A 12719-nucleotide genomic window follows, 5' to 3' on the forward strand; every position below is an offset into this window, starting at 1 on the left:
AACAATAACCATATTTAAAAATTAAATTAGATTAGGGTTAGAATAATAACCACTTTGTCAGTACAACAATTATTCTCCATTGGAACCTAGACCAAGTCTACCCCATATTAGAATCGCGTGTACTGCACAAGCCGACCTAGAGCGTCAACCACACAGGAAAATAGTAAAAAGCCAAACGAGTCAACAACTGTTACCACACGGCGTTTCTTTCATGTTTGAACCTCAAAACGACAACAACCCAAGCAAACAAAAATAAAAAAAAGAAAAAAAAAGAAAAGAGAAATAAAGGAGTGATATTTTCCTCTACTTTTCTTCCGTGCTTTCATCTTCGTCACATTTCTTCATCACTTCTATCTGTTTTGTTTTTTGTTTTCTTTCTTTCTCCCTTTGAAGAAAAGAAAAGAAGAGAAGAACCCTAGAGACCCTGTTGTTTCTCTTTTTATGGTAATTCTTTCCTAGTATGGAAATAAATAAGGGTGTGTTTATAGTAATTTTAATAGTAGTTCTGAGTGCTGGGTTGGGGTCAGCTGGGGACATAGTTCATCAAGACAACGTTGCTCCAAAGAGACCTGGTTGTGCTAACAACTTTGTTCTGGTATTCCTACAAAAGCCCTAAACATTTACTTCGTCTGTTTTTTTGGTTATGTTTTCTTTTCCTTGCTGTCTGTTTGGTTGCTGAGATAATGAAGGATGAAAGAATCTAGCTTTTTGCTTTTGTACTTGATGTTGGGTTATGATGCTTTATTGAATTTGATAAGTAGTTTAATTGTTTTTGTTGGGATTTATTTACATAAAGTTTTGACTCAGTCTTTGGTTCTTCCTGTTTGATTGCTGAGAAAATGGTGGGAAATGTTTTTTTTTTTAGGTTTATTATTGTGGTTTTCAACTTTGATAGGCAAGAGGTAAATTTATTAGCATGCTATTCGTTCCTTATTTTTCTTTCCCCTGTCAAAGGAAGTGAAAGTAAAGGTGTGGTTTCTTTTGAGTTCCTTTTTTTTGCTTTAGATCAAGGGGAAATGAAGTAGTCAATTTGTTATGAGCTAAGTTTTTTGGTATCAGCTTTTTATTTTTATTTTCTTCTTATTTTTTTATTAAGTGCTGGGAGATAAAATGCATTAACTTTATTGAATTGTTTGTTTCTAAGCATTGGAAAGGAAAAAACTTGGTTAAATTAAGCTAAGTAGTTGTTTTAGGCTTTTAGTTGAGGAGGACTATTTTCCCATAATATCAGTATAGTGGGACAGTTTTAGACATTTACTGGCAGCCACAGAAAACTTTAATCTTTCCTCAAACTTTAAAGTAGACCAAAGTAGATTTTACTTGGATGATAACTTTTTATCAGAATGTCTTTAATCTCCGAAGAATTTGAAACTTGAACTCAGCTTATATAAGTTAAGTAAATAGTTGTATTAAGATAAATTTCGTCTTTCTTTCTCTAGTAATGAAATTGTTGAAATTAAATATTTTAATGAACATATTCTGTCTTCTTCTTTTTGCTTTTAAATTTTGGACATAATAATAGAATTTCTTACTTCTTTGCTGCCCTTTGAAAGTTGATTTAGAAATGGTGCTTGTTTATTTGTAATGTTTGTTCTTGGAGTAATTATATTCTTTTGTATTTCTTTTTTAAATTTATTAATATGGCCTTTGTATATTGGATTTGAGCCAATTTGTTTTATAGGTAAAAGTCCCAACCTGGATTAATAGTTTAGAAGATAATGAGTATGTTGGTGTTGGCGCTCGTTTTGGACCTACTTTGGAGTCCAAGGAAAAACATGCAAGCCGTACAAGGCTTGCTCTTGCAGATCCTCCTGATTGTTGCAGCAAGCCTAGGAATCAGGTTTTCAAATTCTGATCTTTTTACAATGTATTCATACAATTTGACTTCTAGATATATTCTCACTGATATGTGCTTGTGCTTTCATCTTAACAGTTGCCCTTATTCTTGTTCCCTCACTCTTTATTAATCTTAAATATCTTGTCTGTTGGTAGCTTACAGAGGGGGAGGTCATTCTTGTACATCGAGGTAACTGTAGTTTCACAACGAAAGCAAATGTTGCTGAAGAAGTTGGTGCTTCTGCCATCCTCATAATAAACAACCAAACAGGTATTTCATGTTCTTTTACCACTTCTTTATGCAACTCCTAAGAGTTCGTCCATCTTGATGGCCTGGTGTGGTAAAGATTGGCTACATACCCAATACTTATTCATGTGCTATCTGCCTTCTTAGAGGTATTCATTTGATGGATAGATCTTTACTTCATTTTATACTAAGATTTTTGTGTGAACCAAAAGCAAAAGAAGATATTCTGCGCAGAATATAGGATAAGATTACTACTTAGAGTTGGAAGTCTGAAGAAATTTTGTGGGCTTATATTTCTGCTTATGATGTCTTTTCATTTTTCAACTATAACCATCATTATACTGCTCCTTGAAAAGTGTCAATTCTACTACAAATGTGATAAAAAAAATTACTCATAAAATTACTCGATCTGTTCTTTCTGGTATGTCTTTATGTATTGTTGCATTTTATCCGTCCAAGTTCTCTAGATAGCTGTTGTGATATCATCATTTTTAATCCTGGGAGGTTACTTGAGCTATGGTTGTGGTCGTATCAGATGCTTAATCAATTTACCCATAATAAGATAGGAAATACTACATTAAAGATGATAGAATTTATTATAATGGCTAATTACAGTTATTATGAGCAGTTGTCAACAGCCCAAATCTTGTTTTTCCTTTCTAAATACTGAATCAGTTAATCTTAATCGACAGAACTGTTCAAGATGGTTTGTGAATCTGACGCGGATGTAGATATACAAATACCAGCTGTCATGCTCCCTCAAGATGCTGGTTCAAATTTGGAAAAATATATAAATAACAACACTATGGGTATGGCTTTCTTTCTTTCACATTTCTTTAATATCAATGTAACAGTTGACCCTGTCTCTTTTTTGTTCTTAAAAAATACTTTTCTGATCTTTTTATTGCTTGGTAATACCTTATCTAGCATTATTTCAGAATGGATTTTAATTTGTCTGCACTTTTCATCTTTATTTAGTTTCTGTTGCGCTTTACTCTCCAAAGCGCCCAGCAGTTGATGTTGCAGAAGTGTTTTTGTGGCTAATGGCCGTTGGTACCATTTTGTGTGCTTCTTATTGGTCTGCATGGACTGCCAGAGAAGTTGCTATTGAGCAAGACAAGTTACTAAAGGTCAATTTTTATCTTTTTAAGAGCAAATTTTATGCATTCTGTTTTAAATTCTGTTCTAGTACATATGCGGCAAAAGCTTTTTCAGTATAATTCAATCATTCACTACAATGATATGCTGATTGAATTTGTTTGCACAGGATGCATCAGAACAATTTCTACAAGCCGGAGGTGTAGGTTCGAGTGGTTTTGTTGACATAAATACAACATCAGCAATTCTCTTTGTTGTGATTGCTTCATGTTTCTTGGTCATGCTTTACAAACTTATGTCATTCTGGTTTGTTGAGGTTCTGGTGGTTCTGTTTTGCATCGGTGGAGTCGAGGTGCGTGTGTCTTCATATACTTGTATGCTTACTGTAGCGTGGCTTATTTCCTCCATCTTTTTATCGGTAGTTCACTAGTTATTACTGAGCCACTTCAAATCAATTCTTTCATGGGCAGGTTTTGGATTTTACTAATGATGCTAGTCTTTCTTTCCTTATATTTATATGCTCTTCTTCTCCCTGTTTTTGGTCTGTGCTTCTTTGGAAAACTTACCAAAAGTTTTAAGCGAAGCTTATTGGGCTGAAGAGTCATCTTTCGACTCTATTTTACATGATCAACAATGTCCCTAAGTGTGACTAATAGTTATGACTTATGAAGCCATTTGATGGAAGCTGCAATGTTGTTGCACATGCATATCTTGTGCATGTCGAGCACCATCATCCATGTCTCAGTGCTTTTATGGACTGTTTAACATATATGTGCACATCTTTAGAGAAGAAAAGTTTATTCAACGTGTTAAAGATCTTGAATCTGTCCACTGTGATGGTAATTAGTTTCAGAAGCTGCAATCAGGGATACCTTGTTCCTTATTGGTGGCCACTCTGATTTCTATTCCTTTATGTTTTTACAGAGGCTAAGATTTTAGACAATGTGTCGAGGATCTTGAATGTGTGAGATGCAAGGCTCACAATCCTGTCAGCTTAAAACTTATCAAAAAGAACATAGTATGTCACCTACTAAAAAAGTTTCTGGTGTTGCTCAATGTAATTTTTTAATGTTGAAGACAATAATCATGCAATCTAACTTAGTGCTGGAAATGATAAAAAACTTGCAACTTTGGCAACAGCCAATGACTAATCAGTGTCTGTGCTCAGTGTTTTTCTGAACCTCAATTTGAAAACATCTGTTGAATAAATACGCCTGGATGTAAAAATTACTTAATCATGAGCCACAGTTGAATTCACATTACATTTTTCTGATATTCTCTAATGATAAGGCCTGATAGAAAGCGTAGAGGGTTGGGGGAAGGGGAAGACTTTCTTGAGATGAATGCTGATCCTTGATATCCCTTTATGCTTCCAGGGCCTGCAAACGTGTTTAGTGGCTTTGTTATCATGGTATGCATATTCCTTCCCTGTTGCTTTTCTGTGTTTACATGGCCACTTTCTTAATTGTTCTCCTTCCCTGTGACTGTAATTGAACATCATTAAGACCAAAGTCTCTCTCAGAAATATGTGGAAAAGGAAATCAGTAACACTTTTCTAAACAAAGTCTCTATTACAGTGTTATAAAAATTTCATTATTCATAGAATACATGCTTTTTCGTTCCAAGTTCTAATGAACAGGTTACAAATAATATGACACTGACAGCTAAATATATATAGTTTCAGGTGGTTTCAACGCTTTGCAGAATCATTTATCAAAGTACCCTTCTTTGGAGCTGTTTCGCATCTGACACTGGCTGTTTGTCCCTTCTGCATAGCATTTGCTGTTGTTTGGGCAGTGTATCGCCGTATCTCCTTTGCCTGGATAGGTCAAGATATTCTTGTAAGACAACATTTCTAGTATCTTCCCTTGATATGTTGTTATGGTATCTTTCTTAGTTAATCAATTTCTTGAGGTGATCGTGTTGTAAAGCATGGAAGTCACTCATGTGTCTATTTGCTTGTAGTGATATCTCTTCTCATTGAAAATAATATGCTTGGAAACTTAGTTTGATTTACACTCTTATTATGGTAAGCTGATGGTATATAAACCTCCTCTTTTGCCTGCTCAATCAGGGTATTGCACTTATAATCACAGTTCTTCAGGTTGTTCGCATACCAAATCTCAAGGTGAGTATTTTGATTCATTTGGCTTTTTCTGCCTACTGCTTAGAGATGCATGCATGTTTTGCTATTATACGGGTCTTATCTTCTCCGTGTTTCTGTACACAGAGGATAAACTATGCATGTAGCTAGCATACATATGAGAATAATTGAAATATTGAATAAATTTTTTATGTTTTTATTGGTGAATTTTTATTGAATCAGGTTGGAACGGTTCTTCTGGGTTGTGCTTTCTTGTATGATATCTTTTGGGTGTTTGTTTCCAAATGGTGGTTTCATGAGAGCGTGATGATAGTGGTAAGCAATTATCAACATTATTTTCCCACCATAGAATTCTAATAATGGCTGATATTCTTTCTCTAGACCTGTTGGACAATTGAGAGAATGACGTTATATTATTATTTTTCTTCTATATAGGTAGCTCGTGGTGATAAGAGTGGAGAGGATGGCATACCAATGCTACTAAAAATTCCACGCATGTTTGATCCTTGGGGTGGCTACAGTGTTATTGGATTTGGAGACATAATCTTACCTGGACTGCTTGTGGCATTCTCTCTAAGGTTTGAACATTGGAGCCAATTGTAACTTTTGCATGCCTACCAGCTTTCCATAGAATCTCAACATTAAATTTTGCTCTTTGATGCCTTTGCTGATTCTTTATGCTTTTGTATAGTTTAAGATCTTATAACCAGAACATCTAAACATGCTGATTGTAATTTGTGAATAGACCATATTTACAAGATTTTTCATCAATAAGTCCATAATTTGTGTTGCTGTGGCTTATGAGTGTGCTATTGATTGAACTAAAGATTGGTTGGACCAAATTCAATGTGCAGCATAGTTTAAACTGGAAATAATCGCTTCTGTTTGTTTTCATAGTACTCTATTTTCGCTCAAATGTTCATTACTTAGATTTGTTCCAAACAAAGAGATTGGTTTCTGATGTTTGGTCTGACTGTACCAGTGATTTTTTGCAGATATGATTGGCTGGCAAAGAAAAATCTCCGAGCTGGGTATTTTGTATGGGCAATGACTGCTTATGGTGTAGGTATGAGAAATTCTAAATCTGCAGAGCCATCCTGTTGATATGTGGGGGTATTATGGACCAAGCTGAGCATGAATTTTACTTTGTTCCAACTTAGCTTAGCCTCTGATTAACAACGCTCAAACTCTCAGTGCTAAGGAAAAAAAAAATTGTTTGAGCCTGACTTGCAGAGCTTATGTAGCTCTAAAGTTTAATCCAAAAGGGCATGAAAATGATATTTCCCAGATTTGCTGGGGGCTTTATTTAATGTGATAGGAATTTTTCTTTTTTTTTTTTTGCAGTTTCCTTTTCCTTGTCTTCTGTCTTGCAATATAAAGACCATTGGCTCATTAATGCTCTATTCTATAAATTCATTCTACAGGTCTTCTGGTCACGTATGTGGCTTTGAACATGATGGATGGACATGGCCAACCAGCTTTGCTTTACATCGTTCCATTCACACTTGGTAAGTGGAAATGAGATTAAGAATAGTGCAGTCTCTGTAACATAAATTACCATGCTCATAAGCCCCAGATGAAACATTGTCTTCCACTGTATTTTTCTTACCAATCTGTTGTGTGGGATGCAGGGACCTTTATCACATTGGGAAAGAAGAGGGGAGATCTCAAAATTCTCTGGACAAGAGGAGAACCAGAAAGGCCTTGTCCGCATGTCCAACTTCAGCCCTTACAAGAAAAGTAATGACGGTAATAAACATTGAAAAATAAGTACCTCGGTTGCATACCTGTTTTGGCTTTTAGTACAGAACCTGTTGAAAAAGCTTTTTACCCTTTTAGGTTGTAGAGGAGCATGTAATATTTGCAGTATAGTTATTGCAATCCGTTTAGAAATTGACCAGTAACAGAGCACTTTTAAGCCAGTTCAACTAATTTCATAGAAGCTTTACTGTTGATTCTGTAAAACTATGATCAAATGATCCCAAAGTAAAGGCCATGGTTCCAGACTTCTGAGTGATCTTTTTGTACGAGTGGCATCCGAGAATATATTTCATTCAAGTAAATTCTATGTTTGTCTTTTGAGTCTCCTGAAGCCAAACAAATTGTTCATTTCCATTTTGGTTATGCCAGCATCATTATCAAGTATTAAATTTTAGCTGAGATTTTGGATCTGCCAAATCTCAATGACAACGCCTGTGAATTAGATGGATAAGCCAGGATGTATAAAACCAATTAGAACTAAGCAGGTAGGATAAATCTGAAAGCTCCATATCATAACAAAAACAGTTGTATCATGCCAATCAACTGAAGGTACTTTGCAATGGGGCAAGATCTATATTTTGTTCTTTATAATAGCGTTTCCGACCCTTGACAAGGTATATACAACAATATAACATAGTACATTGTAGTATAAGTAAGGAAGAGCATGGAAAACCCAAGGATGAAAGAGCAAGATATATACAATGGAACCTTATGAGGGAGACGTAGTGAAACATGTTCCTGAAACAAAAATACAGTTTCCAGTTTTCAATGAGGTTGCTGCCACTCCCTAATCGCAGAACGCAGAGCATGGTTAGGGACAAGATTCCGATGTGAAAGCCTGAGGTTTGTCATAGGGGAGGAATCATGGTCAGCCAGCCATCCCCGCAATGCCGATGCCTCATAAGTGTAACCATCGGCTGCCACATGCGGATCATCCATAACTTCCTGCAAGGCAATTATCAATGAATTTTTGAATACTGTGTTTGCAAAAATAATCCATTGGTTATTTCGTTAGCAATAAAATGGGGCAATGAAATGGAATGGAGCTAACCTGTAAAATGGGACAAATGAAATAAGATGGAGGCTCACGATTATCTTCATCAGACTCGGAAAGGAATGATAACGTGGCTCCAGAAGAAACTCTCATCGTTTCAAGCACTCTCAAAACATCTGAAGCAAGATCAGGTCGACGGCTTAGATTAATGTCACAGCATCTAATAGCCAAGCGGGTCAACTGTGCAACTTGGTATGGCCAGTTTCCAGCTGAAGAATCCAAGAAGGAATTCAGATTTTGTAGTGCATTTTGCGCAGTCTCAGCTATACCCTGAGTTGATCTCCCACTCAATAACTGTAACAGTATAATGCCAAACGGGTATAAGTCTAAACTGTGAGATAATCTTCCAGTACTACGAAAATCAGGATCTAGGTAAGGCCGTGCGTTGCTTGAGTCTTCCAGAAGAGAGAGTGCACGGCGGGCTCCGAAGTCGCTAAGTTTGCACCCAAAGTTGGCATCAAGGAGAATATTCCCAGGTTTTAAGTTGCCATGCACTACGCTCTGAGGTTTACTGGAATGTAAAAACATGAGAGTAGAGCAAAGCTCAGTAGCTATATTTATCCGAGTTTGCGATGACAGCGGAGGGGTGTCATTTCTGCAGTTCAAACGATCTTCAAGGCTTCCATTAGGAAGATATTCATAGATTATAGCCCAAATTTCAGGGCAGGCCCCAATGAGAGTTACTAGATTTGGATGCCTCGATTTACTCAACTCATCAACCTGAAATACAGGAGAACAAACTTTATTTCACTCTATTTGTATATGTATGCAACTTCTTTGAATCTAAAATTTGTTGCTTCATATGAAATCTAATTGATTGTTAGTCTTCATAATTAGAAGAACACGTAGACAAAATTGAAAATGCCCAAGGAATGCAAACTTTAGAAGGATAATCTGGTAGAAACTCAATTTATGCAACGAGTTTTCTTACCTCCTGCTGAAATTCAGAGGGGTCTTGTAAGCTGTTTTGGCCGAGCACCTTTATGGCCACATCAGTGTGCCGAAGGACACATCTATAGTAAACGCTCCCCCGAGTTCCTTCTGTAATCTTAAAGGATGGGTCAAAGTCCTCAGTCGCTTCCTGAATCTCTGAGAGAGAAAACTCTGCATAGGGTTGCTGCACATGTGTGCTTGAGGTATCTTCGGCTTGTTTTCTTAAAACCTCGTCAGTTATCTTACGGGTATTTTCAAGCTCAACCTGCAACTCATCTTTTTCTTTCTGGCAAATTTGTAACTGATCCAGAGTTGCATCGTGGATCTCTGAGGCAGACAACTGGTCTGGGTAGATTTGCTGCATATGTGTGCTTGAGGTCTCTTCTGCCTGTTTTCTCAAAAGCTCTTCAGTTACTTTGCGAGTATTTTCAAGCTCTACTTGCAACTCATCTCGTTCTTTCTGTGAAATTTGTAACTGCTCCACAGCTGATGACAACTGATCTTCCAATTGTTTTATCCTGTAATCTGAGTTGGCAACTTGGCTATCCAGTATCGACTTTTGTCCCATGGCAATTAAATGCTCTTCATCTCTCTGCCTCTTCATCTTTTCAAGCTCCTCCTTCTGTTTTGCAAGTGCTGCCTCAGTTTCTCTCTTGCGTTCATTGTACAACCTTTCAAATGCTTTTGCCTATAAATAAAGGGAAAGGAACTGTCAGTAAACGTGTTAATCTTTATAACTTAATGTACAATCTTCAGTGGAAGTATAAATTCAATGGTGACTCATTTGTTCTCAATACCAAGCAAAACCATCTTCACAAAAGAGAGGTAACAAGGGCAGAATTTCAAAAGACATTACTTGGCGCATAGCCCGGACAGCATCCATTTCAGCTTTGACACGCCTGTTGGACTCTTCATATGCTTTTCGGTTTGATGTTTCAGCTTCCTGCAGTGCCTGTTCAAGTTGATCAAAGAGTTGATCATTGCCGCTTCCTTCCTGCCAAAAGCCATGAACCAGGAGGGACATTAGCAATAATGGTTTAAATCTGAAAGTGCTTGATTTTTCAGGATTCAGTTCAAAATCAAGCCAAAGGGATGGGCAAAATGAATGTGGTGATGATCAGCATATGACAATAGAAATTTGAATTGTGGGCATGCTCAACATGTAGCTTTTATGGCAGATGAATGGAGATAGTACTACTATGTTCCAGTACATTGGGCATTGATAGAGAATCCTGATCCTCTCCAGAGCGAAGCAGTACAAATCGATCAAGCTCACATTCATTCTCCTCTCTTTCCTCAAAAACAGCCGCGTCTAATATACCAGCAGCTTCACTAGAGCTTGTCAAATAACCGGAACCTGATGGGCTTAGTGCATGTGATGATTGCCCAGTTTCAAACCTGCACTAAAGACCTTAAAGTCAATATAATGAAGCAGTTGGAATGTGCAATCTCATTATTGATAAATTGCTGAGAGTCTGAGAGAGAATTTTTCACCCATTAGCTTGAAATATGCATCTCAAAAGTTCCAACAGATAAGACAGACAAATTAGAATCAGGATTTTGGCAATCATTGAGCATACCTTTTGTGGACAAGTTGCTCCCTGCAAATGAACCAAATTTGACAGGAAAGTGGTGCATTATCGTTTACATATTGTGCTTTCTCAGACATGAGCCACATTCGCCTACAATGTTAAGAGCAAGGTCAGCAGATGAGTGCAGGAAATAAATAAGATCATGAATGTTAAGGAAACTGAACGAGTTAGTTGTACTCTGAAAAGTGCTCGGCAGCTGCTGCTCCCATGACTAGCTTCTTGATATTGTGCCGATGAATCAGTTCCACAATCCCCTTCGCAACATCATCCCTTTGAATAAATAGTTTTTCTGCACTGACCTACACCAAGACAATGAATGGCAATATACCTGCTTTGTTATAAAAAGAGTTGGACCTTGTCATAAGAAGAACTGCTTCAGAATAAAAAATTCTCGAAAACTGTTGTTTATGGGCATCGAGGGGGCAGTTTTTTGAACTTTCTCCACCGAAAACAGTTCTCTGAGGAATAAAATTGGATTTGTATTTGGTGTCAGTTCCCCATGGTTGAAAAACTAATGTAAATTCCACCGCCAAACCCTTAGAGATGTGTCAAGAGACATGCCTGTGGTTCTTTCAATTCACAATCACCCATGTTTCACTATACAATTGCATACTGTTTCCATACCCAACACTACAAAACCCTATAAATCCAGAAATAACTTTCCATTAAGCAAAAAAGATTCTTCTGCTGGGTTCAGTAGCAATTAAAAGTGCAACTGTACAAAAAGAAGACTGAAGAAGAAATAGTACCCCTGCTTCACGACAAAAAAGAACGCACTCATCCATGATCCTGTGCATCATGTCGTTCCCAACTTCTTCTAGACCCCTGAGTTGTTGTTGGTGAAAAAGCATTACAGCTAAATTCCCATCAACTCCTTAGGGGTAGGGGGAACGAAAGAAAATACAAATCAGATTACATATAGCAAAGAATCTCTAAGTAGAAATCAACAGCCCAACATGTAACTATTGCATTGAGTTGACTTACTGGAGGAGATCATCTTGGATGGCTGATGAACATGAAGAATGCAAACTTTTAGAGGACTAAGATTATGTAATGTCCAAAACAAAGTGAGCTCACTTTCGTCAAATTCTCCTACTGCAACATAAATGGTACCATCACTAGCCATGTTTTCCAGCAGTTGTTTGATGATCTCTCTCCTCACCAGTTTGCTAACTCCCTGAATCCACCTGTTTTAAAGTTGTCAAGGCAACTATTTCCTTCTCCTCAGTCTTTATCTGATATAAACCAAGAAACCTTCAAGGCAAGTTCCAAGTCAATCCGGCGTCAATGACTATACATACAGAGAAAAAAAAAGGAAGATTCCCTACGTTAAGGCCTGTTGATGTAAGAGACTTGCCATGGCACGGAATTAATCACTAATAACAGTATTAGTATATATATTATATCAACGGGAAAATATTTGTATTCTAAAAATAATCCAAAGCCCAAAATTTTTTTGCTGCTTTTGGATCCAAAAGCATTCTTTTCCCAACTTTTTAGTTTCATTGGTCACTGCTGGAGCTGGGTTCCACGAACCAACACCCATACCTCTTTTTCTCATCCTTGGTTCCTTTTACCTTCTTTCTGCTTTCATGCGTACATCTCTTTCAAAGTGAAATTACTTTTATATATGAAAACCAAATTAGGAGAAAAAAACCATTTTTTCATGTAACTTTTTTATGGTTCTTTTCACTGTATATGTTTGCAGAGGCGATGAAAGCCTTAAAGCTAGCAAAACCAAGCAGGTAAACATTTGTCTATGTCGTGGTTTTTGTTGAGGAAGGTAACTGATAAGGATGAGGATTGTCATAAAAAATAACAAAAAATGGTAGGACAAAATCTAATAAGATGGACGCCAAAGTTTTATCTCCTAGCTTCTTTAAGACTTGGGCTCCGGTCATGGACAAAATAAATGCTGTGACATGAGCATGACTCGGATCGGAGAGTACAATGATTGTTTTGAACTCACGGGCTGACAACAGAACAGAAAGTACAAACTGTAAAAGTGAAAAACTAGTGCTGTTTCCTCGTCCATTTTCCTCCATTGTAATTCTTGTATCTTTTGTTGTTCGTTCACATTGAAACTCTAGCTGG

General features: G+C 37.0%; 2 protein-coding genes across 4 annotated transcripts; one reads left to right on the plus strand and one right to left on the minus strand.

Annotated features, from left to right (window-relative positions):
* LOC18614130 (signal peptide peptidase-like 4) lies at nt 270–7369 on the plus strand. Of its 2 annotated transcripts, none has more exons than XM_007051727.2 (14): nt 270–595; nt 1682–1840; nt 1993–2107; nt 2776–2892; nt 3062–3213; nt 3351–3533; nt 4558–4592; nt 4860–5022; nt 5256–5309; nt 5508–5600; nt 5721–5863; nt 6281–6351; nt 6710–6793; nt 6917–7369. In XM_007051727.2, the coding sequence occupies exons 1-14, from the start codon at nt 461–463 to the stop codon at nt 7027–7029; spliced, it is 1617 nt and encodes a 538-aa protein (XP_007051789.1). In that variant the 5' UTR covers nt 270–460; the 3' UTR covers nt 7030–7369. The 2 variants fall into 2 exon arrangements, with proteins under 2 accessions (XP_007051789.1, XP_017977752.1); XM_018122263.1 differs by having other exon boundaries at nt 4866–5022.
* On the minus strand, nt 7533–12002 carry LOC18614131 (U-box domain-containing protein 33). Of its 2 annotated transcripts, none has more exons than XM_018122254.1 (9): nt 11610–12002; nt 11375–11496; nt 10803–10924; nt 10614–10715; nt 10245–10431; nt 9890–10027; nt 9032–9721; nt 8098–8820; nt 7533–7991 (listed from the first exon to the last, which is right to left on the minus strand). In XM_018122254.1, the coding sequence occupies exons 1-9, from the start codon at nt 11749–11751 to the stop codon at nt 7812–7814; spliced, it is 2406 nt and encodes an 801-aa protein (XP_017977743.1). In that variant the 5' UTR covers nt 11752–12002; the 3' UTR covers nt 7533–7811. The 2 variants fall into 2 exon arrangements, with proteins under 2 accessions (XP_017977743.1, XP_007051790.2); XM_007051728.2 differs by having other exon boundaries at nt 11375–11499.

Source organism: Theobroma cacao, chromosome 1 (assembly GCF_000208745.1).
Source record: "Theobroma cacao cultivar B97-61/B2 chromosome 1, Criollo_cocoa_genome_V2, whole genome shotgun sequence".
Classification (NCBI taxonomy): Eukaryota; Viridiplantae; Streptophyta; class Magnoliopsida; order Malvales; family Malvaceae; genus Theobroma; species Theobroma cacao.